This window comes from Zonotrichia albicollis, chromosome 24 (genome assembly GCF_047830755.1).
Source record: "Zonotrichia albicollis isolate bZonAlb1 chromosome 24, bZonAlb1.hap1, whole genome shotgun sequence".
NCBI classification, from domain to species: domain Eukaryota; kingdom Metazoa; phylum Chordata; class Aves; order Passeriformes; family Passerellidae; genus Zonotrichia; species Zonotrichia albicollis.
Genome location: NC_133842.1, coordinates 1,304,292 through 1,331,648, shown reverse-complemented (window position 1 = coordinate 1,331,648; position 27,357 = coordinate 1,304,292). Strand labels below are relative to the sequence as shown.

General features: G+C 47.2%; 2 protein-coding genes across 2 annotated transcripts in view; both read right to left on the bottom strand.

Moving 5' to 3' along the window:
* Positions 1-2,032: 2,032 nt before the first annotated feature.
* Positions 2,033-16,354, bottom strand: LOC141731701 (CDP-diacylglycerol--inositol 3-phosphatidyltransferase-like). Its single transcript, XM_074558185.1, has 6 exons — positions 16,202-16,354; positions 13,080-13,214; positions 11,041-11,194; positions 4,754-4,835; positions 3,637-3,718; positions 2,033-2,220 (listed from the first exon to the last, which is right to left on the bottom strand). Exons 1-6 carry the CDS (start codon positions 16,251-16,253, stop codon positions 2,066-2,068), a joined length of 660 nt encoding a protein of 219 aa, XP_074414286.1. The 5' UTR covers positions 16,254-16,354; the 3' UTR covers positions 2,033-2,065.
* A 514-nt stretch (positions 16,355-16,868) lies between these two features.
* LOC141731630 (serine/threonine-protein kinase TAO3-like) overlaps positions 16,869-27,357 on the bottom strand; it is a 27,198-nt gene continuing 16,709 nt past the window's right edge. The window contains exons 7-8 of the mRNA XM_074558044.1: positions 24,267-24,395; positions 16,869-17,175 (exon numbers count right to left, since the gene is read on the bottom strand). The gene's annotated coding sequence lies outside the window, so the exon portion shown is untranslated. The remainder of the gene's footprint in view (positions 17,176-24,266; positions 24,396-27,357) is intronic.

Sequence of the window (27,357 nt, the reverse complement as noted above, 5' to 3'; positions counted from 1 at the left end):
GGATTTTTCTTGGAGTTTTTGGGTTGGAAATTTGGGAATTTTCTTGGAATTTTTGGGGGTTTTTGGGTTGGAAATTTGGGATTTTTCTTGGAATTTTGGGGTTGGAAATTTGGGATTTTTCTTGGAATTTTGGGTTGGAAATTTGGGATTTTTCCTGGAAATTTTGGGTTGGAAATTTGGGATTTTTCTTGGAATTTTGGAGGTTTTTGGGATGGAAATTTGGGATTTTTCTTGGAATTTTTGGGGGTTTTTGGGTTGGAATTTTGGGATTTTTCTTGGATTTTTGGGGTTGGAAATTTGGGATTTTTCTTGGAATTTTTGGAGGTTTTGGGTTGGAAATTTGGGTGGAATTTCGGGGTTTTGGGACGGAATTTTGGGGTGAAATTTAATTGATTTGTTAATTGGAATTTTGGGGGTTTTAGGGATTGGAATCTGGGACTCCGCCCCTCCCCCCTCACAAACCACGCCCAAAAGGGGGCGGGGCCAAATTGTCTTTATTCCATTGTGGGCGGAGCTTGAAGGTGACCACGCCCCCTTTCCGAACCCTCAAACCACACACCAAAAAGGGGCGGGGCCAAACCATCTTTATTCCATGGTGGGCGGAGCTTGGTGGTGACCACGCCCCCCACAAACCACATCCAAAAAAGTGGGGGCGGGGCCAAACCATCTTCATTCCATGGTGGGCGGAGCTTGGTGGTGACCACGCCCCCTACAAACCACATCCACAAAAGTGGGGGCGGGGCTCAAATAATCTTTAATTCATTGTGGGCGGAGCTTGGTGGTGGCCACGCCCCCCACAAACCACATCCAAATAAGTGGGGGCGGGGCCCAAATCATCTTTAATTCATTGTGGGCGGAGCTTGGTGGTGACCACGCCCCCACAAACCACATCCAACAAGGGGGGCGGGGCCCAAATCATTTTTATTCCATGGTGGGCGGAGCTTGAAGGTGACCACGCCCCCTTTCCGAACCCTCAAACCACACACCAAAAAGGGGCGGGGCCAAACCATCTTTATTCCATGGTGGGCGGAGCTTGGTGGTGACCACGCCCCTCACAAACCACATCCAACAAAGAGGGCGGGGCCAAACAATCTTTATTCCATGGTGGGCGGAGCTTGGTGGTGACCACGCCCCTACAAACCACATCCTACAAAGTGGAGGCGGGGCCAAACCATCTTTATTCCAGGGTGGGCGGAGCTTGGTGGTGACCACGCCCCCCACAAACCACATCCAGCAAAGGGGGCGGGGCCAAACCATCTTTATTCCATGGTGGGCGGAGCTTGGTGGTGACCACGCCCCTACAAACCACATCCTACAAAGTGGGGGCGGGGCCAAACCATCTTTATTCCAGGGTGGGCGGAGCTTGGTGGTGACCACGCCCCCCACAAACCACATCCAGCAAAGGGGGCGGGGCCAAATCATATTTATTCCATTGTGGGCGGAGCTTGGTGATGACCACGCCCCCCACAAACCACATCAAACAAAGAGGGCGGGGCCAAACTGTCTTTATTCCATTGTGGGCAGAGCTTGGTGGTGACCACGCCCCCCACAGACCACATCCAACAAATTGGGGGCGGGGCCCAAATCATCTTTAATTCATTGTGGGCGGAGCTTGGTTGTGACCACGCCCCCCACAAACCACATCCACAAAAGTGGGGGAGGGGCCAAATAATCTTTAATTTATTGTGGGCGGAGCTTGGTGGTGACCACGCCCCCATAGACAACATCCAACAAAGTGGGGGCGGGGCCCAAATCGTCTTTATTCCATTGTGGGCGGAGCTTGGTGGTGACCACGCCCCCTACCCCTGAAAACCACACCCAAAAAAGGGGCAGGGCCAGAGATCCTTATTCCAATGTGGGCGGAGCTTGAAGGTGACCACGCCCCCTTTTCCCACCCTCACAAACCACACCAACAAAGGAGGGGGGCGGGGCCAAACCATCTTTATTCCATGGTGGGCGGAGCTTCGATGTGACCACGCCCCTTTGGTTTCAGAGGAGGGGATTTTTTTTTCAGAGGGGGCGGGGCCGGAAGTTGTGGGCGGGGCCGGAAGTTTGTGGGCGGGGCTCAGGAGCCTTTCCGGGCCCGCTCGGCCGCGTCCAGGGCGGCCACGCCCCTCAGGGCCCCGCCCAGCTGCAGAAGGTTCAGGAAGGATTTGAGGGCGGCCAATGGGGCCGAGAGCCAAAGGAGGAGCCGGAACAGCCCCGGCCAGCCCGGAAGTGCTGCGGGAAAACCAGAACAAACCGGTTAGAACCAGTACAGACCAGTATAAACCAGTACAGACCAGTATAAACCAGTTTAAATTAAAAAAAAACTAAAAAAAACCCAAAAAAATGGCAAAACCCCAGAAAAAATGGTAAAAAAACCCACTTAAAATGAGCTCAAAACCAGTTAGAAACTAATTAGGGACCAGTAAAAACCAGTAAGAACCAGTACAAACCAGTATAAACCAGTATGGACCAGTATAAACCAGGTTAAATTAAAAAAAAAACCCAAAAAATGGCAAAAACCCCAGAAAAAACGGTAAAAAAACCAGTTAAAATGAGCTCAAAACCAGTTAAAACCAGTTAGAAACTTATTAGGGACCAGTACAAACCAGTACAAACCAGTATAAACCAGTTTAAATTAAAAAAAAACCAAAAAAATGGCAAAAACCCCAGAAAAAACGGTAAAAAAAACCACTTAAAACGAGCTCAAAACCAGTTAAAACCAGTTTAAAACCAATTAAGAACCAGTACAAACCAGTTGGAACCAGTACAAACCAGTTAGAACCAGTACAAACCAGTACAGACCAGTATAAACCAGTTTAAATTAAAAAAACCCCAAAAAATGGCAAAAACCCCAGAAAAATTGGAAAAAAATCCAGTTAAAAATGAGCTTACAACCAGTTAAAATTAATTAAGGACCAGTACAAACCAGTACAGACCAGTACAAACCAGTACAAACCAGTATGGACCAGTATAAATTTACAAAAAAACCCCAAAAAATGGCAAAAACCCCAGAAAAATTGGAAAAAAATCCAGTTAAAATGAGCTTACAACCAGTTAAAATTAATTAAGGACCAGTACAAACCAGTACAAACCAGTACAAACCAGTTAGAACCAGTACAGACCAGTACAAACCAGTATGGACCAGTATAAATTAAAAAAAGACCCCAAAAAATGGCAAAAACCCCAGAAAAAATGGTAAAAAAACCAGTTAAAACGAGCACAAAACCAGTTAGAAACTAATTAGGGACCAGTACGAACCAGTATAAACCAGTACAAACCAATACAAACCAGTATAAACCAGTATAAATTAAAAAACCCAAAAAAATGACAAAAAACCCAGAAAAATTGGAAAAAAATCCAGTTAAAACGAGCTCAAAACCAGTAAAAACCAGTTTAAAACTAATTAAGGACCAGTACAAACCAGTATAAACCAGTATGGACCAGTACAAATTAAAAAAAAAAACGGAAAATTTGGTAAAAAAACCTAATTAAAACCAGTTTGAAACCAGTTAAACCAGTTTTAAATCCAATAAACCAGTATAAACCAGTCCAAACCAGTCCAAACCAGTCCAAACCAGTCCAAACCAGTATAAACCAGTCCAAACCAGTCCAAACCAGTATAAACCAGTATAAACCAGTCTAACTCACGTGCTGGGCCCTCTCCCCAGTACAGCAGGTACAGGCAGCAATGGAATCCCTCATTTCCGGCGCACAGCAGGAAGAGGAGGGGCTGGGGGCGTGGTGAAAGTGGGCGTGGTCAGAAAAAAATAGGGGGTGGGGTTAGTTTGGGTAGGGACACGCCCATTCCCAGTTTGGGCCCAGTTCTTCCCAGTATATCCCAGTATAAACAAGTCCAAACCAGTATAAACCAGTACAAACCAGTCAAGCCAGTATAACCCAGTATATCCCAGTATATCCCAGTATATCCCAGTATAACCCAGTATTTTCCAGCATATCCCAGTATAAACCAGTTAAACCAGTATAAATCAGTATAATCCAATATATTCCAGTATATCCCAGTATAACCAAGTATATCCCAGTATAACCCAGTATATCCCAGTATAAACCAGTATAACCCAGTATAAACCAGTCCCTCCCAGTATATCCCAGTATAACCCAGTATATCCCAGTATATCCCAGTCCAAACCAGTATAAACCAGTACAAACCAGTATATCCCAGTATAAACCAGTCCCTCCCAGTATATCCCAGTCCAAACCAGTATAAACCAGTATAACCCAGTATAAACCAGTACAAACCAGTATATCCCAGTATAAACCAGTACAAACCCAGTATAAACCAGTACAAACCCAGTATATCCCAGTATAACCCAGTATATCCCAGTATATCCCAGTATAACCCAGTATATCCCAGTCCAAACCAGTATAAACCAGTATAAACCAGTTAAACCAGTATAAACCAGTATATCCCAGTCTATCCCAGTATATCCCAGTATATCCCAGTATAACCCAGTCCAAACCAGTACAAACCAGTTAAACCAGTATATCCCAGCATAAACCAGTACAAACCAGTCCAAACCAGTATAAACCAGTCCAAACCAGTATAAACCAGTCCCTCCCAGTATATCCCAGTCCAAACCAGTATAACCCAGTATAAACCAGTCCAAACCAGTATATCCCAGTATGAACCAGTCCAAACCAGTTAAACCAGTATAAACCAGTGTAAACCAGTCCAAACCAGTCCAAACCAGTCCAAACCAGTATATCCCAGTATAAACCAGTATAAACCAGTTTATCCCAGTCTCACCCTGCTCTGGTAGTAGCGCCTCAGCAGGGGGTGCCCCTCCCCCCCCACGTTCTTGTGCGACGACGCCCCCTGGAGGGTGGAGCTAAAAAAAAAAAGGGGAGGGGCAAAAGGAGAGGGGGCGTGGTCAGACAACGGACACGCCCACATTGACATAACATTCATGGAATAATCCACATTAGCATATATGGAGCATAGGCCACGCCCACATTGCCATATATGAAAATAATCCAACATTAGCATAGATTGAGCTGAGGCCACGCCCACATTGCGATATATGGAGCATAGGCCACGCCCACATTGCAAAAAAAAAAAAAGAGAGAGTAGGGAACCCACATTAGCATATGTGGTGCTGAGGCCACGCCCACATTGCCATATATGAAAAGAATCCAACATTAGCATATGTGATGCTGAGGCCACGCCCACATTGCCATATATGGAAATAATCCAATATTAGCATATGTGGTGCTGAGGCCACGCCCACATTGCCATATATGGAGTGGAATAAACCATATGGAACATAGGCCACGCCCACACTGTCGTGTATGAAATATAGGCCACGCCCACATTGCCATATATGGAAATAATCCAACATGAGCATATGTGGTGCTGAGGCCACGCCCACATTGCCATATATGAAAATAAGCCAACATTAGCATATGTGGTGCTGAGGCCACGCCCACATTGCCAAATATGGAAATAAGCCAACATTAGCATAGATGGAGCTGAGGCCACGCCCACATTGCCTTATATGAAAAGAATCCAACATTAGCGTATGTGGTGCTGAGGCCACGCCCACATTGCCATATATGGAAATAATCCATCATTAGCATATGTGGTGCTGAGGCCACGCCCACATTACCATATATAAAAATAATCCAACATTAGCATAGATGGAGCATAGGCCACGCCCACATTGTCATATATGGAAATAATCCAACATTAGCATATGTGGAGCTGAGGCCACGCCCACATTGCCATATATGGAAATAATCCAACATTAGCATATATGGAGCTGAGGCCACGCCCACATTGTAAAAAAATTGAGTAGGGAACCCACATTAGCATATACGGAGCTGAGGCCACGCCCACATTGCTATATATGGATATAATCCATTATTAGCATATGTGGTGCTGAGGCCACGCCCACATTGCCATATATGAAAAGAATCCAACATTAGCATATGTGGTGCTGAGGCCACGCCCACATTGCCATATATGAAAATAATCCAACATTAGCATAGATGGAGCTGAGGCCACGCCCACATTGCCATATATGAAAATAAGCCAACATTAGCACATGTGGTGCTGAGGCCACGCCCACATTGCCATATATGGAGTGGAATAAACCATATGGAACATAGGCCACGCCCACACTGTCGTGTATGAAATATAGGCCACGCCCACAGTGCCATATATGAAAATAATCCAACATTAGCATATGTGGTGCTGAGGCCACGCCCACATTGCCATATATAAAAATAATCCAACATTAGCATAGATGGAGCTGAGGCCACGCCCACATTGCCATATATGGAACTAATCCAACATTAGCATAGATGGAGCTGAGGCCACGCCCACATTGCCATATATAAAAATAATCCAACATTAGCATATGTGATGCTGAGGCCACGCCCACATTGCCTTATATGAAAATAATCCAACATTAGCATATGTGGTGCTGAGGCCACGCCCACATTGCCATATATGGAACTAATCCAACATTAGCATATGTGGTACTGAGGCCACGCCCACATTGCCATATATGGAAATAATCCAACATTAGCATATGTGGTACTGAGGCCACGCCCACATTGCCATATATGGAAATAATTCAACATTAGCATATATGGTGCTGAGGCCACGCCCACATTGCCATATAGGGAGTGGAATAAACCACATTGCCATATATGGAACATAGGCCACGCCCACATTGCCATACATGGAGAATAATAATCCTAACTACCATATATTGACAATAGGCCACGCCCTCCCATACAATTCAAACCACGCCCCCTTCCACACAAACCACGCCCCCTCCCCACCTCTCCCATTTAAACCACGCCCCCTAATTCCCATTTTTCCCCATTTCTTCCCTATTTCTTCCCTTTTTTCCCGCTCCAAACCCCGGCCCAGCCCTACCCACTTAAGCCACACCCCCTCATATTCAAGCCACGCCCACTGTCACTCAAAGCCACGCCCCCAAACCCCCATTTTCCTTCCATTTTTTCCCGTTTTTTCCAATTTTTTTCCAATTTTTCATCAATTTTTCCCCAATTTTTTTCCTGCCCCAGCCCCGCCCCTCGAGGCCCCGCCCACCAGTGCATGTGCAGCCAATGGCTGGCCTCCCATTAAACCACGTCCCCAAACCCCCTTTTTTCCCAATTTCTTCCCAATTTTTCCCACTTTCCGCCCATTTTTTTCCCTCCTGACCCCACCCACTTAAACCACGCCCCCTCCTACTCAAACCACGCCCCCTCTCATTAAACCACGCCCCCAAAACCCCATTTTCCCCCCAATATTTCCAATTTTTTCCCAATTTTTCATCAATTTTTCCCCAATTTTTTCCCCTCACAGCCCCACCTTGACCCCACCCACTTAAACCACGCCCCCTCCTACTCAAACCACGCCCCCATCCCATGAAACCACGCCCCCAAACCCCCATTTTCCCCCCATTTTTTCCAATTTTTTTCCCAATTTTTCCCAATTTTTCATCAATTTTTCTTCAATTTTTTTCCCGCCTTTGCCCCGTCCCTGGAGGCCCCGCCCACCAGTGCATGTGCAGCCAATGGCTGGCCTCCCATTAAACCACGCCCCCAAACCCCCTTTTTTCCCAATTTTTTCCCAATTTTTCCCACTTTCCTCTCATTTTTCCCCCTCCTGACCCCACCCAGTCCCACCCACTTAAACCACGCCCCTCCCACACAAACCACGCCCCCTCCCATTAAACCACGCCCCCAAATCCCCATTTTCCCCCCGTTTTTTCCCATTTTTTCCATTTTTATCCCAATTTTTTCCCCTCACAGCCCCACCTTGACCCCACCCACTTAAACCACGCCCCCTCCTACTCAAACCACGCCCCTTCCCACTCAAACCACGCCCCCAAATCCCCATTTCTCCCATTTTTTCCCATTTTTTCCAATTTTTCATCAATTTTTACCCAATTATTTTCAGCCCCAGCCCCGCCCCTCGAGGCCCCGCCCACCAGTGCATGTGCAGCCAATGGCTGGCCTTCCATTAAACCACGCCCCCAAAGCCTTTTTTTTCCCAATTTCTTCCCAATTTTTCCCACTTTCCTCCCATTTTCTCCCCTCCTGACCCCACCCAGCCCCACCCACTTTAACCACGCCCACTCCCACTCAAACCACACCCCCTCCCACTCAAACCACGCCCCCAAATCCCCATTTCCCCCCCGTTTTTTCCCATTTTTTTCCAATTTTTTCCCAATTTTTCCCCAATTTTTTGCCCCGCCCCTGGAGGCTCCGCCCACCAGTTCATGTGCAGCCAATGGCTGGCCTCCCATTAAACCACGCCCCCAAACCCCCATTTTCTCCCTATTCCCTCCCACTTTTTCCCATTTTCCTCCCATTTTCTTCTCTCCTGACCCCACCCAGCCCCACCCACTTAAACCACGCCCCTCCCACTCAAACCACGCCCCCTCCCATTAAACCACGCCCCCAAATCCCCATTTCCCCCCGTTTTTCCCCATTTTTTCCCCTCACAGCCCCACCTTGACCCCACCCACTTAAACCACGCCCCCTCCCACTCAAACCACGCCCCCTCCCATTAAACCACGCCCCCAAACCCCCATTTTCCCCCCATTTTTTCCCATTTTTTCCCAAATTTTTCATCAATTTTTCCCCAATTTTTTCCCCGCCTTTTCCCCGCCCCTGGAGGCCCCGCCCACCAGTGCATGTGCAGCCAATGGCTGGCCTCCCATTAAACCACGCCCCCAAACCCACTTTTTTCCCAATTTCTTCCCAATTTTTCCCACTTTCCTCCCATTTTCCCCCCTCCTGACCACACCCAGCCCCACCCACTTTAAACCACGCCCCCTCTGACTCAAACCACGCCCCCTCTCATTAAACCACGCCCCCAAACCCCCATTTTTTCCAATTTTTTTCCAATTTTTTCCCAATTTTTAATCAATTTTTCCCGAATTTTTCCCCCTCACAGCCCCACCTTGACCCCACCCACCTAAACCACGCCCCTCGTACTCAAACCACGCCCCCTCCCGCTTAAACCACGCCCCCAAACCCCCATTTCCCCCCCGTTTTTTCCCATTTTTTCCCATTTTTCCCAGTTTTTCCCCAATTTTTTGCCCCGCCCCTGGAGGCCCCGCCCACCAGTGCATGTGCAGCCAATGGCTGGCCTCCCATTAAACCACGCCCCCAAACCCCCTTTTTTCCCAATTTCTTCCCAATTTTTCCCACTTTCCTCCCATTTTCCCCCCTCCTGACCCCACCCAGCCCCACCCACTTTAACCACGCCCCCTCCTACTCAAACCACGCCTCCTCCCATTAAACCACGCCCCCAAACCCCCCATTTTCCCCCCATTTTTTCCCATTTTTCCCATTTTTTTCCCCAATTTTTTCCCCTCACAGCCCCACCTTGACCCCACCCACTTAAACCACGCCCCCTTCTGCTCAAACCACGCCCCCTCCCACTCAAACCACGCCCCCAAATCCCCATTTCCTCCCCGTTTTTTCCAATTTTTTCCCCAATTTTTTCCCCTCGCAGCCCCACCTTGACCCCACCCACTTAAACCACGCCCCCTCCCACTCAAACCACGCCCCCCTCCCATTAAACCACGCCCCCAATCCCCATTTTCCCCCCGTTTTTTCCCATTTTTTCCCAATTTTTTCCCCTCACAGCCCCACCTTGACCCCACCCACTTAAACCACGCCCCTCCCACTCAAACCACGCCTCCTCCCATTAAACCACGCCCCAAAACCCCCATTTGCCCCCCGTTTTTTTCCATTTTTTCAATTTTTTCCCCAATTTTTTCCCCTCACAGCCCCACCTTGACCCCACATACTTAAACCACGCCCCTCCCACTCAAACCACGCCTCCTCCCATTAAACCACGCCCCCAAACCCCCATTTCCCCCCATTTTTTCCAATTTTTTTCCTAATTTTTCATCAATTTTTTCCCCAATTTTTTTCCCGTCTTTGCCCCGCCCCTGGAGGCCCCGCCCACCAGTGCATGTGCAGCCAATGGCTGGCCTCCCATTAAACCACGCCCCCAAACCCCCTTTTTCCCCAATTTCTTCCCAATTTTTCCCACTTTCTGCCCATTTTTTCCCCTCTCAGCCCCACCTTGACCCCACCCACTTAAACCACACCCCCTCCCACTCAAACCACGCCCCCTCCCACTCAAACCACGCCCCAAAATCCCCATTTCGCCCCTGTTTTTTCCCATTTTTTCAAATTTTTTCCCAATTTTTCCCCAATTTTTTGCCCCGCCCCTGGAGGCCCCGCCCACCAGTGCATGTGCAGCCAATGGCTGGCCTCCCATTAAACCACGCCCCCAACCCCCCTTTTTTCCTAATTTTTCCCACTTTCCTCCCATTTCCCCCCCTCCTGACCCCACCCAGCCCCTCCCACTTTAAACCACGCCCCCTCCCACTCAAACCACGCCCCCTCCCATTAAACCACGCCCCCAACCCCCCATTTTCTCCCTATTCCCTCCCACTTTTTCCCATTTTCCCCCATTTTCTCCTCTCCTGACCCCACCCACTTTAAACCACGCCCCCTCCCACTCAAACCACGCCCCCAAATCCCCGTTTCCCTCCCATTTTTTCCATTTTTTCCCCATTTTTTTCCCCTCACAGCCCCACCTTGACCCCACCCACTTAAGCCACGCCCCCTTCTACTCAAACCACGCCCCCTCCCATTAAACCACGCCCCGAAATCCCCATTTTCCCCTCGTTTTTTTCAATTTTTTCCCAATTTTTCCCAATTTTTCCCCAATTTTTTTGCCTCGCCCCTGGAGGCCCCGTCCACCAGTGCATGTGCAGCCAATGGCTGGCCTCCCATTAAACCACGCCCCCAACCCCCCATTTTCTCCCTATTCCCTCCCACTTTTACCCATTTTCCCCCATTTTCTCCTCTCCTGACCCCACCCAGCCCCACCCACTTAAACCACGCCCCCTCCTACTCAAACCACGCCCCCCTCCCATTAAACCACGCCTCCAAATCCCCATTTTCTCCCCATTTTTTCTAATTTTTTCCCAATTTTTTCCCAATTTTTTCCCAATTTTTTGCCCCGCCCCTGGAGGCCCCGCCCACCAGTGCATGTGCAGCCAATGGCTGGCCACGTCGAGCGCCATGCTGAGCTGGAAGAGCCCCGCCCATTGCGGGTAGAGCAGCGCCAGGTTGAGCAGCAGGCACAGCGAGCTCAGTCTGTCCGTCAGCATGTCCAGCATGGCGCCCAGCCGCGAGCCTGGGGGGGCACAAACTGGGATCAAACTGGGAGCAAACTGGGAGAGACTGGGGGTGAAAATTTGGGGGGAAAAGGTCGAAATTTGGGGAAAAAAATTGGAAATTTTAGAGGTAAAATGTCAAAATTTGGAGGAAAAAACGTCAAAAGGAACCATTGGACGAATCCAAGATGGCGGCGGGGGCGGGGCCAAACTGGGAGCGGAAATTTGGGGGGAAAAGGTCGAAATTTGGGGGAAAAAAATTTGGAAATTTTAGAGGAAAAATGTCAAAATTTGGAGGAAAAAACGTCAAAAGGAACCATTGGATGAATCCAAGATGGCGGCAGGGGCGGGGCCAAACTGGGAGAGACTGGGAGCGGAAATTTGGGGGGAAAAGGTTGAAATTTGGGGAAAAAATTTGGAAATTTTAGAGGAAAAAATGTCAAAATTTGGGGGAAAAAACGTCAAAAGGAACCATTGGAGGAATCCAAGATGGCGGCGGGGGCGGGGCCAAACTGGGGTGAGACCAGTTCCAAACTGGGAGAGACTGGGGGCGAAAATTTGGGGGGAAAAGGTCGAAATTTGGGGAAAAGAATTGGAAATTTTAGAGGAAAACGTCAAAATTTGGAGGAAAAAACGTCAAAAGGAACCATTGGATGAATCCAAGATGGCGGCGGGGGCGGGGCCAAACTGGGGTGAGACCAGTTCCAAACTGGGAGCAGAAATTTGGGGGGAAAAGGTGGAAATTTGGGGAAAAAATTGGAAATTTTAGCGGAAAAATGTCAAAATTTGGAGCACAAAACATCGAAAGGAAGCATTGGATGGATCCAAGATGGCGGCGGGGGCGGGGCCAAACTGGGGTGAGACCAGTTCCAAACTGGGAGCAAACTGGGATCGGGAATTTGGGGGGAAAAGGTCGAAATTTGGGGAAAAAAATTGGAAATTTTAGAGGAAAAATTGTCAAAATTTGGAGGGACAAACGTCAAAAGGACACATTGGATGAATCCAAGATGGCGGCGGGGGCGGGGCCAAACTGGGGTGAGACCAGTTCCAAACTGGGAGCAGAAATTTGGGGAGAAAAGGTCGAAATTTGGGGGAAAAAATTTGGAAATTTTAGAGGAAAAATGTCAAAATTTGGAGGAAAAAACGTCAAAAGGAACCGTTGGATGAATCCAAGATGGCGGCGGGGGCAGGGCCAAACTGGGGTGAGACCAGTTCCAAACTGGGAGCAAACTGGGGGCGAAAATTTGGGGGGAAAATGTTGAAATTTGGGGGAAAAAGTTCAAAATTTGAGGTAAAAAAGACAAAATTTGGAGGGAAAGGCCCAAAAGGAAAATCCAAGATGGCGGAGGGGGCGTGGCTAAATAGACAAACCTATTTAGGCCACACCCCACTGAAATAATTCAGCATAAACCACGCCCACAATGACATCATCGAGAAATCAGATTGTATGACATCATCCTCATGAAACCACACCCCCAATTACATCACCCACATGAAACCACGCCCACAATTTCACAAACCACGCCCACAGTGGCCAAACCACGCCCACAGCCGCCATTTTGGGCCTTTCCCCATCCCTTTTTCACCCTCCCGGTCCCTCCCAGTTCATCCCAGTTTGTCCCAGTATAAACCAGTATAAACCAGTATAACCAGTATAAACCAGTATAAACCAGTATAAACCAATATAATCCAGTATAACCAGTATAAACCAGTATGCACCAATGGTTTCCTACAATCAGGCGCCATCTTGGGCGGCCATTTTGGGCGGCCATCTTGCGAACTCTGGCATAGGCCGCCATTTTGAATAAACCCCTTCAACACTAAATACACCAGTCTAAACCAGTCTAAACCAGTCTAAACCAGTCTAAACCAGTCTAAACCAGTCTAAACCAGTGTCCCCAGTACCCTGTCCGAGCATTCTGGCCGCGTGTCCGTCCACGGCGTCCAGCAGTCCGGCCAGGCCGTAGCAGGCGGCCGCAGGGCCCGGCCGGGTCGGCATCAGCCAGAAGGAGACGGCGGCCAGCAGGATGCGGGCATAGCCTGAAACCAGTATAAACCAGTATAAACCAGTATAAACCAGTACAAACCAGTATGGACCAGTATGGACCAGTATGGATCAGTAGGGAGCAATATAACCCAGTATAAACCAATATAACTCCAATTTTTTGCACCAAAATCCCCCCAAAATGGGTCCCCAAGTGGTAAAGATTGAGTGGATGACCAGTCTGAACCAGTATAAACCAGTATAAACCAGTATAAACCAGTATAAACCAGTATGGAGCAATATAACCCAGTATAACCCAGTATAAACCAGTATAACTCCAATTTTGGGCACCAAAACCTCCTCAAAATGGGACCCCAATTGATGCAGAGTCAGTGGATGACCAGTCTGAACCAGTATAAACCAGTATAAACCAGTACAGACCAGTAAAAACCGCTACAAACCGGTATGGGTGGGTATAAACCAGTATAAACCAGTATAACTCCAATTTTTTGCACCAAAATCCCCCCAAAATGGGACCCCAATTGATGCAGAGTCAGTGGATGACCAGTCTGAACCAGTATAAACCAGTATAAACCAGTATAGACCAGTAAAAACCAGTATAGACCAGTAAAAACCAATAAAAACCAGTATAGACCAGTAAAAACCGGTACAAACCGGTATGGGTGGGTTTAAACCAGTATAAACCAGTATAAACCAGTAACGCTCCCAGTACAAACCCCACCCAGGGCGGCCCAAACCCCTCCCAGTTTATCCCAGTATAAACCAGTCCATCCCAAACCCCTCCCAGTTTATCCCAGTATAAACCAGTCCCCTCCCAGTCCATCCCAGTTTATCCCAGTATAAACCAGTCCATCCCAAACCCCTCCCAGTTCATCCCAGTATAAACCAGTCCCCTCCCAAACCCCTCCCAGTTTATCCCAGTATAAACCAGTCCATCCCAAACCCCTCCCAGTTTATCCCAGTATAAACCAGTCCATCCTAGTAACCCTCCCAAACCCCTCCCAGTCCATCCCAGTTTATCCCAGTATAAACCAGTCCCCTCACAAACCCCTCCCAGTTTATCCCAGTATAAACCAGTCCCCTCCCAAACCCCTCCCAGTTCATCCCAGTATAAACCAGTCCATCCCAAACCCCTCCCAGTTTATCCCAGTATAAACCAGTCCATCCCAAACCCCTCCCAGTCTATCCCAGTATAAACCAGTCCCCTCCCAAACCCCTCCCAGTTTATCCCAGTATAAACCAGTCCATCCCAAACCCCTCCCAGTCCATCCCAGTATAAACCAGTTCCCTCCCAAACCCCTCCCAGTTTATCCCAGTATAAACCAGTCCATCCCAAACCCCTCCCAGTCCATCCCAGTATAAACCAGTCCCCTCCCAAACCCCTCCCAGTCCATCCCAGTATAAACCAGTCCCCTCCCAAACCCCTCCCAGTCCATCCCAGTATAAACCAGTCCATCCCAAACCCCTCCCAGTTCAGCCCACTTTATCCCAGTATAAACCAGTTCATCCCAAACCCCTCCCAGTTCATCCCAGTTGTCATGGTTTGACCAGGAAGAAGTTGGGAATTCTGGGAAGCTGTGGTCAAACCAATGAAGGTTTTGGGTTTGAGACTGGCGTCCGGTGTGGCCAGTGGGTTTTGGACACACCTCCGAGAATACACAGGGGTTAAAAGCAAGGCACTGCCCTGGCACTTCCTCTTTGGACATCGTCGGCCGAGGAGTTCAGACCTCTCTCCCTCGCCCGGCCCGCTGCTGCTGGGCGGGGGAGGGGCCAGCCATGTGGTAGGCCCAGGGACAGAAATGGGGTTGAGGGGGCTTCGGGGGGGGGCTCCAAGGATGGAAGGGTGGGGGAGCCCCAAGAGACATCGAGCCCTCGAGCAGCCAGCCCCCCTTCCCCCCCCCAGGAGAGCAGCCAGCGAGAAGGGGGAGGAAGACTGCCCGGCCGCAGCGGCAGCGTGTGGGCAGCATGCGTGGGAGCCGTTCCGGGACCGACAGACAGAGACTGAAAACTTTTAACCCTTTCCTGCATGATTGGGGCCTTGCGAAAATGCTAATCCTCCTCGAAGCTGAATAAGAAGGGAGATGAGAGATGATATGAGATAAGGACCTTGGCCCGGAGTTTGTGGAGATGATTGGATGGGGAGAGATGATTTGGAGTGGCCTTTGGGCTGGACGTTTTCTTGTAGCCATGGACTCAGTTGTTCCTGTGACACAGACTGCATTTAGGGGGAGGCAGTGCCTCAAAACCAGGAGGGTTCATTTGTGAGGACCCCCCGGCCCCAGGGGGTTGGAAATATATGGGGGGGACAGATGTCCCAAAAGCAGAGACTGTGCCTTTTTGGAGTGAGACAAGGCATCCTTGAAAGACCACCCTAAAAGCAGCTCTGGCCATGTCTCAGTGGTGAGAGCACTGAGCATGGAAGGAACATGTCACAAGCGGCAGAAATGGACTTTCCGGGCGGTGCCAAAGTGACAAAGAAGCATCCGGGATTTCACTGTTTCCAGGAAAAGCCTATGGAACAAGAAGGACTCCTTTTCCTCTCCATGAACTGCAGTTTGAGTATACTAACGTGTGGGGCCAAGGCTGGGCAGTTGGTATTTTTGAGAGAATGTATTGGATTGGGAAAGTCAGGGAGTGGGGAGGAGGAAAAGTGGTTTTTGTAAGGTTTTCAATTTCTTTTTCTTTTCCTTATAGTCTTTCCTATTTTTTCCTGTAGTTTTAGGTAATAAAGTGTTATTTATGTTTAAGTTGGAGCCTGTTTTGCTTATTCCTGGTCACATCTCACAGCAGACACCAGGGTGAGGCATTTTCATGGGGGCACTGGCTCTGTGCCAGGCTCAAACCTTGACACCAGTATAAACCAGTCCATCCCAAACCCCTCCCAGTTTATCCCAGTCCCCTCCCAGTCCATCCCAGTAACACCAAATCCCCTCCCAAACCCCTCCCAGTTCCCCCCCAGTCCCTCCCAGTATAACCCAGTCCCTCCCAATCCCCTCCCAGTCCCTCCCAGTTTGGCGCTCACCGATCAGGTTGGGCACGAACAGGAACACGCTCGTCACGTCCTCCCCCGCCATTGGCCCCGGGACCCCCCCAAATTTCCCCCAAAATCCCCGAAATTCCCCCCAAAAATCCCCCCCAAAAAAACCCCGGGCGCGGCGCGGCCCCTTTAAGAGCGCCGCGGGTCACGTGGTGCCGGAAGCGGAATGAACGCGGAGCTCGCAACCAATCAGAGAATGGCTGGGCGCGCCTGCGCCAATCGGAGCACTCCTAGCAACGCCCCAGCCAATCAGAGCTCGCCTAGCACAGCCGTACCCACTAGAGCCCGCCTAACAACGCCTCCACCAATCAGCGCACGCTAAGCAGCCTCGCAACCAATCAGACCCCACCTAACAACGCTGACACAGCGCAGAGCCCGCCTAGCAACGTTGTAACCAATCAGAGCGCGCCTAACAACGCCCCAGCCAATCAGCGCCGCTCTTAATCCCCGCAGCGCTTCCGCGTTAAGCCACGCCCCCTCCCTTTGCCGTGGCAACCAGGAAGTACCGCGTTATTAGCGCGGTAATTACAGGAATTATTAATTATTAACGCGTTAATTAAGAATCGCTGGGGTGATTAACGATTCCCCGCCCCCTCCTGACTCGGTTTCCCTTTAATTAACCCCTTAATTAACGCTAATTAGCACAAAGTCGGCGGAGCCAATGACGTCACCAGCGTCCTGTTTATTAATATCAGTAATGAGTTTAATTAACGCCTCCGTTTAATTAGAGGCGGGGAAAGGGGGGTTGGGAGCCGATTTCTCCTCAGAAATGAAGATTTTGGGGAATTTTTTCCCAATTTTTGGGGTTTTTTCCCCATTTTTTGGGGTTTTGCCCTCAGGAAAATTTAAATTTTGGGTCAGAAAATGGGAAATTTGGGGAATTTGGGGAATTGGGCCCAGACGAGCTCCGGGAATTTCGGGATTTTTCCAGAACGTTCCGCCCGCGGCCGCTCCGGAACCTGAGGAGGAAAAATGGGGAGGGAGCCCCAAAATCCACAAAAAATAACCCAAAATGAACCCAAAAAATGCAAAATTGCACCGCAAAAAAATTAAAATTCCAACCAAAAAATTAAATTCCACATAAATCCCCCAAAATCCACCCAAAAAACCCCAAAATTTCAATCAAAAAAATTCAAATTGCAACGGAAAAAATCCAAAATTCCACCCAAAGAAACCCAAAAAAATCCACCCGTAAAAAAGAAAATTCCACCCACCCAAAAATCCAAAAATTCCACCCCAAAAAATTCAAATTTTACTAAAATGAACCAAAATTTCAACCAGAAAAACCCCAAATTGCAACAAAAAACCCAAAAGTCCAAAATAGGAAAATCAAAATTCAACCAAAAAATTCCAAATTCCACCCACAAAAAATTCAAATTGTTACTAAACACCGAAATTCCACCCAAAAAACCCAAAATTCACCCCAAAAACCTCAAATTTTCACCCAAAAGAACCCAAAATTAACCCCAAAAACCCAAATTTTGCACCAAAAAATCCCCAAAATTCCCACCAAAAAAATCCCAAAATTTATGAATTTTTTTCCAAATTCCCAAACCCTCAAAATTCCTTTTTTCTCCTTAAAAATTCACTTTTCCCCCCCAAATATTTCCATTTTTCCCTCCCAGAACAAGCCCAAAAAACAAACGAAAAAGGAAAACGGAGACGTTTTAAATAATTATATTTTAAATAAAATTAATTGCAAAGAAAACAACAACGAAACCGAAGAATAAAATCCCAAAAAAACCGGAAATAACAAAAATTCCAACAGAAAAAAAAAATCTTAAATTTAAAAATAAAAATGGGAAAAATAAAGAAAAAATCCCAAAATGACCCAAAAGCGCCGCCCACCCCCCAACAAATGGAATTTTGGGGATCCCTCTGGGAAATAAATATGGAAAAAAAGGAGGGACCCCAAAAATTTGGGGAAAAAAAACTTAAAAAATTGGGAAAATCCCAAATTTCAGGGGTTTAAAAACCAAATTTTGGAATTTTTGAGGCAAAATTTTGGGGGTTTTGGACCCCAAATTTTTGGTTTTGACCCCAAAATTGCCCCCAGATTTGGAATTTTAAGTTTTTTTACCCTAAATTTGGGATTTTTTGGGGATTTTGAACTGAAATTTTTGGTTTTGACCCCAAATTTGTGATTTTCACTCCAAAACCGTCCCCAAAATTGGGATTTTTTGACCTCAATACCGTCCCTAAATTTGAGAATTTTTGGGTTTTTTGACCCCAAATTTTGGGATTTTTTTGGGTTTCATGACCGCAAATTTTGGGATTTTTTTATCCCCAAAATTTGGGATTTTCTTGGTTCTTTTACTCCAAAATTTGGGATTTTTTTTTACCCCACATATTGAGACTTTTTAGGTTTTTTAACCCCAAAATTTGGGATTTTTTTTGGTTTTTTGACACCAATTTTGGGATTTTTTGGGGGTTTTTTTACCCCCCAATTTGGGATTTTTTTGAGTTTCATGACCCCAAAATTTGGGATTTTTTAGTTTTTTGACCCCAAACTTTGGGATTTTTTTTGGTTTTTTGACCCCAAACTTTGGAATTTTTTTGGGCTTTTTGACCCCAAATTTTGGGATTTCTTTTAGTTTTTTGACCCCAAATTTTGGAATTTTTTTTGGGTTTCATGACCCCAAATTTTGGGATTTCCTTAACCCCAAATTTTGGGATTTTTTTGGTTTTCTTGACCCCAAACTTTGGGATTTTTTTTGGTTTTTTTACCCCAAATTTTGGAATTTTTTTTTGGTTTTTGACCCCAAATTTTGGGATTTTTTGACCTCAAATTTTGGGATTTTTTGGTTGTTTTGACCCCAAACTTTGGGATTTTTTTTGTTTTTTGACCCCAAATTTTGGAATTTTTTTTTGGTTTTTGACCCCAAATTTTGGGATTTTTTGACCTCAAATTTTGCAATTTTTTGGGGGTTTTTGACCCCAAATTCTGGGATTTTTTGTACCCCAAACTTTGGGATTTATTTTGGTTTTTTGACCCCAAACTTTGGGATTTTTTTGACCCCAAATTTGGGATTTTTTTTTGGTTTTTTGACCCCAAATTTTGGATTTTTTTGGTATTTTTTTGGGTTTTATCACTCCAAATTTTGGGATTTTTTGACCCCAAAATTTGGGATTTTTTGGGGTTTTTGACCCCAAATTTTGGGATTTTTTGAGTTTTTTGATTCTAAATTTTGGGATTTTTTTGAGTTTCATGACCCCAAATTTTGGGATTTCTTGGTTTTTTTGACCCCAAACTTTGGGGTCAAATTTTGGTTTTCTGACCCCAAAATTTGCGATTTTTTGACCCCAAATTTTGGGATTTTTTTGGTTTTTTTGGCCCCAAAATTTGGGATTTTTTTGACCCCAAATTTGGAATTTTTTTGGGGTTTTTGACCCCAAATTTTGGCCTTTTTGGGGTCCCGTAGTGTCCGGCCGCCCCTCCCCTCCCCCCCCTCCCCTCCCCCCATCACCTCCATGGCCGGCGGGGTGGGGGAGGGGCGGGGTGGGGGAGGGGCCCCCCCCGATTTTGGGGTCCCTTTTTGGGGGGTGGGGGGGGGAGGGGCCGGGGGGCGGGGCGAGGGATGCGGCTGGGTGGGGGAGGGGCAGCTTTCCCGCCTTTCAAAAAACCCCAAAAATTCCCAAAAAAACCCCAAAAAACCCCTCCAAATTTATCAACAACACCCAAAAACCTCCTGGAAAACTTTCCTGAGGATGAACCCCCACCCCGGGAGCGTTTTTGGGGCACGGGAAGGCGACTTCTAAACCTCATTTTGTTGGTTTTGGGGAAAAAAGCGAATAGGCCTCGCTCTGAGGCCAAACCCAAACGGGAAAAAGCGCGGAAAAGAGGAGGGGGCAACCCCAAAAGCGCCCTGAGCCACCACCGATGGGCGCGACCCCCTCGGGAAAGCTCACCCAGAACGTAAAGAGGTAAAAATAACCAAGGAGAAAACCAAAGCTGAGCCGCCAAAACCACCACGGGAACGTAAAGGCGGCGGCGCCGAGCGCTGAGGCCTAAAATGGAGGCCAGGCCCAAAATGGCCGCCAGGGCTGAGGCGGCTGAGGAGGGACCGCCGAGGTGAGGGCGGAGCGGGAGGAGGGCGTGGGCCAAAGCCAGCCCGGTGGCTCCGCACTCCAGAGCCGAGAGAAAACCGCGAAATCGCCGTTTCTGAGCCCAAAGCGCCACCAAGAGGAGGAGGAGGGAAGGGGGTGAGGGGTGGAGGGCGGCGGTGAAGGCCAGGAGGGAGCAGAGGAGGTGAGGGAGGAGGGAAGGGGTGGGGACGGGGATGGTGGCGCGGCGAGGGGTGGGAGGGGGGTAAAAGGAAAGGTGGCGGGGGGAAATGGGGGTTTTGGAGGGGGGAATGGGGGTTTTGGGGGAAAAAATGGGAGTTTTGGGGGAAAAAATGGAGGTTTTGGGCGGGAAAACTGAAGGGGTGGGCGGGGACAAGATGGCGGCCTGAGGGGAGAAAATGGCGGCCTGAGGGGAAGAGGGGTTTGGGGAAGGGGGGTTTGGGTCTGGGGGTGGTGAAATGGCGTTTTCTGAGAGGAGATTTGAGTCTGGCAGGGATAAAATGGAGTTTTGAGTGGATAGAATGGGATTTTGAGGAGAAAAAGCAGAGTTTTCAGGGGAAAAAATGGGGCTTGGGGATGGTAAAACATCAGTGGGGTGGGACAAAATGGCCGCCGGTGGGGGTGATGGGTTCTGAGGTAAATCAGGGTTTTGTGAGGGGAAATTTGTGTCTGGGCAGGGTAAAATTGTGGTTTTATGGGGTGAAGTTGTGTTTTGAGGGGATAAATTTGTGTTTTCAGGGGGGAAATCTGGGTCAGAAAAAGGTAAATCGGTGTTTTCAGGGGGTGAGGTGGGCGAAGACAAAATGGCGGCCTGAGGGGAAGGAGGTGGGAAAATGGCGGCGGAGGGGGGTGAGGGGGATGAAAGGGGGTTTTGGGTGGAAAAATCGGGATTTTGGGTGGAAAAATCAGGATTTTGGGTGCAGGAAATGGGGGTTTGAGGGGAAAAAAGGGGATTTTGGGGGGAAAAAAGGGAGTTTGGGGAGGGTAAAGTTGAGGAATTTGAGGGGTCTGAGGGAGACAAAATGGCGGCCTGAGGGGACAAGATGGCGGAAATGGCGTCATCCTGAGGAGAGAAAATGGGGAAAAATGAGGGAAAAATGGGAAAAAAACAAGGAAAAAATGAGGGGGAAATGGGGAAAAAACAAGGAAAAAATGGGAAATGGGAAAAAATGAGGGGAAATGTCAAAAAATAAGGGGAAAAAATGGGGGGGAAATGGGGAAAAATGAGGAAAAAATGAGGGGAAAATGGGGAAAAATGAGGGAAAAAAAAAGGAAAAAATGAGGGGAAAATGGGAAAAAAATAAGGAAAAAATGGGAAATGGGAAAAAATGAGGGGATAAGGGGGAAAATGAGAGGAAATGGCAAAAAATGAGGGAAAAAAATGGGGGGGAAATGGCAAAAAATGAGGGGAAAAAATGGGGGGGAAATGGGAAAAAAACAAGGAAAAAATGAGGGGGAAAATGGGAAAAAAAATAAGGAAAAAATGGGAAAAAATGAGGGGAAACGCCAAAAAATGAGAGAAAAAAATGGGGGAAAGAAGAAAAAAAATTTAAGGGGAAATGGGGAAAAATGAGGAAAAAATTAGGGGAAAAATGGGACTAAAATGGAGAAAACACAAGGAAAAAGTGAGAGGAAAATGGGAAAAATGAGAGGAAAAAGGGGAAAAATTGGGGGAAAATGGGGAAAAAATGAGAGGAAATTGAAGGGAAAATGGGAAAAAATGGAGAAAATTCAGGAAAAAATTCAGGGAAAACGGGAATTATGAGGGAAAACGACAGAAATAGGAAAAAAAGGGGAAAATTGAGAAAAAAGGGGATGGAGAAAAAAAAATTGGCACCAAGGAAACAAAATGGCGCCATTTTTGAAAGGAAAAAGAGAATAAAAATTTTTATTTTTTGAGAGAAAAATAGAAAAAAAATTATAAAAATTGGGGCATTTATGAGGAGAAAATGGGATAAAATGTAATTTTAAAGGAATTTTAGAATAAAAATTGATGTTTTTGAGAGAAAAATAGGATTTAAAAATGACATAAAATTTTTTTCGGAAATTTTTGGGGGTCCAGAGGGAATTTTTTGGGAGGGAGGGGAAAGGGAAAGGTGACCCCAAATTCCCAAAAATTCCTAAAATTCCCCCAATAATTCCCCCAGCATTCCCCCCAAGTCCCCCAAAATTTTCTCCCAACATTCCCCAAAAATTCCCAAAATTTTTTCCAAATTTTCCCCCTCCCAAAATCCCAAATTTTCCCAAAAATTCCCAAAATTTTTTCCAAATTTTCCCCCCAAAGCTCTCCAAAAATTCCCAAAATTTTCCCCCAAAATTCCCCAAATTTTCCCCCCAAAATCCCAAATTTCTCCCAAAATTCCCCCAAAATTTCTCCCAAAATTCCCCAAATTTTTCCAAATTTCCCCCCCAAAAAAATCCCAAATTTTCTCAAAAATTTCACCAAAAATTCCCAAAATTTTTTCCAAATTTTCTCCCCCAAAAAATCCCAAATTTCTCCCAAAAATTCCTCAAAATTTTTCCAAATATTCCCCCACAAAAATCCCAAATTTCTCCCATAATTCCCTAAAAATTCCAAAACTTTTTTCCAAATATCCCAAATTTTTCCAAAATCCTGAACTTTCCCAGAATTACCCAAAAAATTGCCAAAAATTCCCTCCAAATTCCCCAATTTTTCCTTTAAATTCCCCCCAAAATTTACTAAAACTTCCCCTCAAAATTTCCCCAAATTTTCCCAATAATTCCCCCATAATTCCCCCACAATTCCCAAAAAATTCCGAAACTTTTTTCCAAATTTTCCCCAAATTTCACCAAAAAACTCCCAAATTTTCCCCAATAATTTCTCAGAAACTTTTTTAAAAAAATCCCTCAAATTTCTCCCAAAATTCCCCAAAAATTCCCAATATTTTCCCTCCAAAATCCCAAATTTTCCCTAAATTCTCACCAAAATTCCTCAAGAAAAATTAAAAAAAAAATCCCTGAAATTTTCCCAAATTTTCCCAACAATTCCTAAAATTTTTCCCAAATTTCCCCCCCCCTAAAAATCCCAAATTTTCCCTAAAATACCTCAGGAATTTTTTAAAAAAATCCCTTAAATTTTCTCAAAATTCCCCAAAAAATCCCAATATTTTTTCCAAATTTCCCCCCCCCCCAAAATCCCAAATTTTCCCCAAAATTCCTCAGGAAATTTTTAAAAATCCCTGAAATTTTCCCAAAAATTCCCAAAAATTCTTTCAATTTCCCCCCCTTTAAAATTCCAAATTTCCCCAAGATTCCCCAAAAATTCCCAAAATTTTTTCCAAATTCTCCCCCAAAAATCCCAAATTTTCCCCAAATTTCACCAAATTTCTTTCCAAATTTCCCCCCCAAAAAATCCCAAATTTTCCCCAAAATTTCTCAGGAAATTTAAAAAAAAATCCCTCCAATTTACCCAAAATTCCCCAAAAATTCCCCAAAATTTTTTCCAAATTTCCCCCCCCAAAATCCCAAATTTTCCCCAAAATTCCTCAATAATTACCCCTTAATTCCCCCCAGTCCCCAAAAATTTCCAAAATTTTTTTCCAAATTCCCCCCCAAAAATCCCAAATTTTCCCCAAAATTCCTCAGGAAATTTTTTAAAAAAATCCCTAAAATTTTCCCAAAATTCCCCCAAATTACCCCAATAATTACCTCATAATTTCCCTCCCAAAATCCCAAATTTTCCTCAAAATTCCTCAGAAAATTTCTAAAAAATCCCTGAAATTTTCCCATAAATCCCCAAAATTTTTTCCCAATTTTCTCCCCCCAAAAATCCCAAATTTTCCCCAAATTTTCCCCAAAATTTCTCAAGAAAATTTAAAAAATTCCCTCAAATTTTCCCAAAATTCACCAAAATTTTCCCAAATTTCCCCCCCCCCAAAATTCCTCAAGAAAATTTAAAAAAATTCCCTCCAATTTCCCCAAAAATTCCCCAAATTCCCGAATTTTCCCGAATTTTTGGCCTCACCTGCGGGGGGGTCCCGGGGGGCCCCTCCCCCCCCCCCTCGTCGCTGGGGGGGTCACTGGGGGGGTCACTGGGGGGGTCGCTGCTCAAACTGGGAGAACTGGGAGCGCTGGGGGAGGGGCTGCGCCCCGCCTGCGGGGGGGAAATGAGACTGGGTTATACTGGGATATACTGGGATGGACTGGGATAAACTGGGATGGACTGGGAGGGACTGGGATGGACTGGGATTGAACTGGGAATGGACTGGGATGGACTGGGAGGGACTGGGTGGGGTTAAAAGGGGACTGGGTTATACTGGGATAGACTGGGAATGAACTGGGTTATACTGGGATATACCGGGATAGACTGGGAGGGACTGGGATGGACTAGGGTATACTGGGATATACTGGGAATGATACTGGGATATACTGGGGTATACTGGGATGGACTAGGATAGACTGGGATATACTGGGAATGGACTGGGAGAGACTGGGAATGAACTGAGGATGATACTGGGATGGACTGGGATGGACTGGGATGGACTGGGATGGGGTTAGGGGTTACTGGGATATACTGGGAGGGACTGGGATATACTGGGATAGACTGGGAGGGACTGGGATGGACTGGGATGGACTGGGAATGGACTGGGAGGAGCTAAAGGGGGACTGGGTTATACTGGGATAGACTGGGTTATACTGGGAATGGACTGGGAACGGACTGGGAATGGACTAGGATGGACTAGGGTATACTGGGACGGACTGGGATGGACTGGGATGGGGTTAGGGGTTACTGGGGTATACTGGGATGGATTGGGAATGAACTGAGATGGACTGGGATGGACTGGTAATGGACTGGGATGGACTGGGATGGACTGGGATGGACTGGGAATGGACTGGGATATACTGGGAGGGACTGGGAATGGACTGGGATAGACTGGGAGGGACTGGGAATGGACTGGGATAGACTGGGAGGGACTAGGAATGATACTGGGGTATACTGGGATGGACTGGGGTATACTGGGATGGACTGGGAATGGACTGGGAATGGACTGGGAGGGACTGGGAATGGACTGGGAGGGACTGGGATGGGGTTAGGGGTTACTGGGATATACTGGGATGGACTGGGATGGACTGGGATGGAGTTAGGGGTTACTGGGATGGACTGGGAGGAACTGGGATGGACTGGGAGGGACTGGGATGGACTGGGATAGACTGGAGTATACTGGGATGGACTGGGAATGATAGTGGGATTGACTGGGATAGACTGGGATGGACTAGGATATACTGGGAATCATACTGGGATGGACTGGGATATACTGGGAATGATACTGGGATGGACTGGGATTGAACTGGGGTATACTGGGAGGGACTGGGATGGACTGGGATATACTGGGATGGACTGGGATAGACTGGGGTATACTGGGAATGATACTGGGATGGACTGGGATTGAACTGGGGTATACTGGGAGGGACTGGGATGGACTGGGATATACTGGGATGGACTGGGATAGACTGGGGTATACTGGGAATGATACTGGGATGGACTGGGATAGACTGGGATGGATTGGGGTTATACTGGGAGGGACTGGGATTGAATTGGGTTATACTGGGAGGGACTGGGATGGACTGGGATTGAAGTGGGATATACTGGGATGGACTGGGAATGGACTGGGATGGACTGGGTTATACTGGGATAGACTGGGAATCAATTGGGATATACCGGGTTATACTGGGATATACTGGGAATGGACTGAGATAGACTGGGATGGACTGGGATGGACTGGGATATACTGGGAGGGACTGGGATGGACTGAGATGGGGTTAGGAGTTACTGGGCTATACTGGGATGGACTGGGATTGAACTGGGATGGACTGGGTTATACTGGGATGGACTGGGATGGACTGAGATGGGGTTAGGAGTTACTGGGATATACTGGGATGGACTGGGATTGGACTGGGAGGAGCTAAAGGGGGACTGGGTTATACTGGGATATACTGGGAGGGACTGGGATAGACTGGGAATGGGCTGGGAATGAACTAGGATATATTGGGATAGACTGGGATGGACTGGGAATGACTGGGTTATACTGGGATATACTGGGATGTACTGGGAATGAACTGGGTTATACTGGGAATGGACTGGGATTGAACTGGGAATGGACTGGGATGGACTGGGATAGAGTGGGATGGACTGGGATATACTGGGGTAAACTGGGATGGACTGGGAATGGACTGGGTTATACTGGGATATACTGGGAGGGACTGGGATGGACTGGGATATACTGGGAATGATACTGGGATGGACTGGGATGGACTGGGATAGACTGGGATGGACTGGGAGGGACTGGGGTATACTGGGAATGATACTGGGATGGACTGGGGTATACTGGATGGACTGGGATTGAACTGGGTTATACTGGGAGGGACTGGGAGGGACTGGAGGGACTGGGAGGGACTAGGAATGGACTGGGATTGAACTGGGTTATACTGGGAGGGACTGGGATGGACTGGATTGAACTTGGTTATACTGGGTTATACTGGATAGACTGGTTTATACTGGGAGGGACAGGGAATGGACTGGGATGGACTGGGATTGAACTGGGAGGGGTTAAAGGGGGACTGGGTTATACTGGGTTATACTGGGATAGACTGGGACATACTGGGAATGGACTGGAGGGACTGGGGTATACTGGGATATACTGGATGGACTGGAGGGGCTAAAGGGGGACTGGGTTATACTGGGATATACTGGGATGGGACTGGGATAGGCTGGGATGGACTGGGATGGATACTGGGATATACTGAGGTATACTGGGTTATACTGGGATATACTGGGGTATACTGGGAGGGACTGGGAATGGACTGGGATAGACTGGGGTATACTGGGATGAACTGGAATGATACTGGGATAGACTGGGATGGACTGGGATGGACTGGGAGGGACTGGGATGGACTGGGATATACTGGGATGGACTGGGATGGACTGGGTTATACTGGGATATACTGGGTTATAGTGGGAATAATACTGGGGGTATACTGGGTTATACTGGGATGGACTGGATGGACTGGGGTATACTGGGTTATACCGGGATATACTGGGATAGACTGGGAATGAT

Excerpts from the sequence above, each read along its gene's own strand:
- LOC141731701 (XM_074558185.1), bottom strand. The coding sequence starts at position 16,253 with ATGGCGGGGGAGGACGTGACGAGCGTGTTCCTGTTCGTGCCCAACCTG. Across the intron at positions 13,215-16,201 it reads GTTCGTGCCCAACCTGATCG|GCTATGCCCGCATCCTGCTG; the intron begins GTGAGCGCCAAA and ends TACTGGTTTCAG. Across the intron at positions 3,719-4,753 it reads GGCGCTACTACCAGAGCAGG|CCCCTCCTCTTCCTGCTGTG; the intron begins GTGAGACTGGGA and ends CCACGCCCCCAG.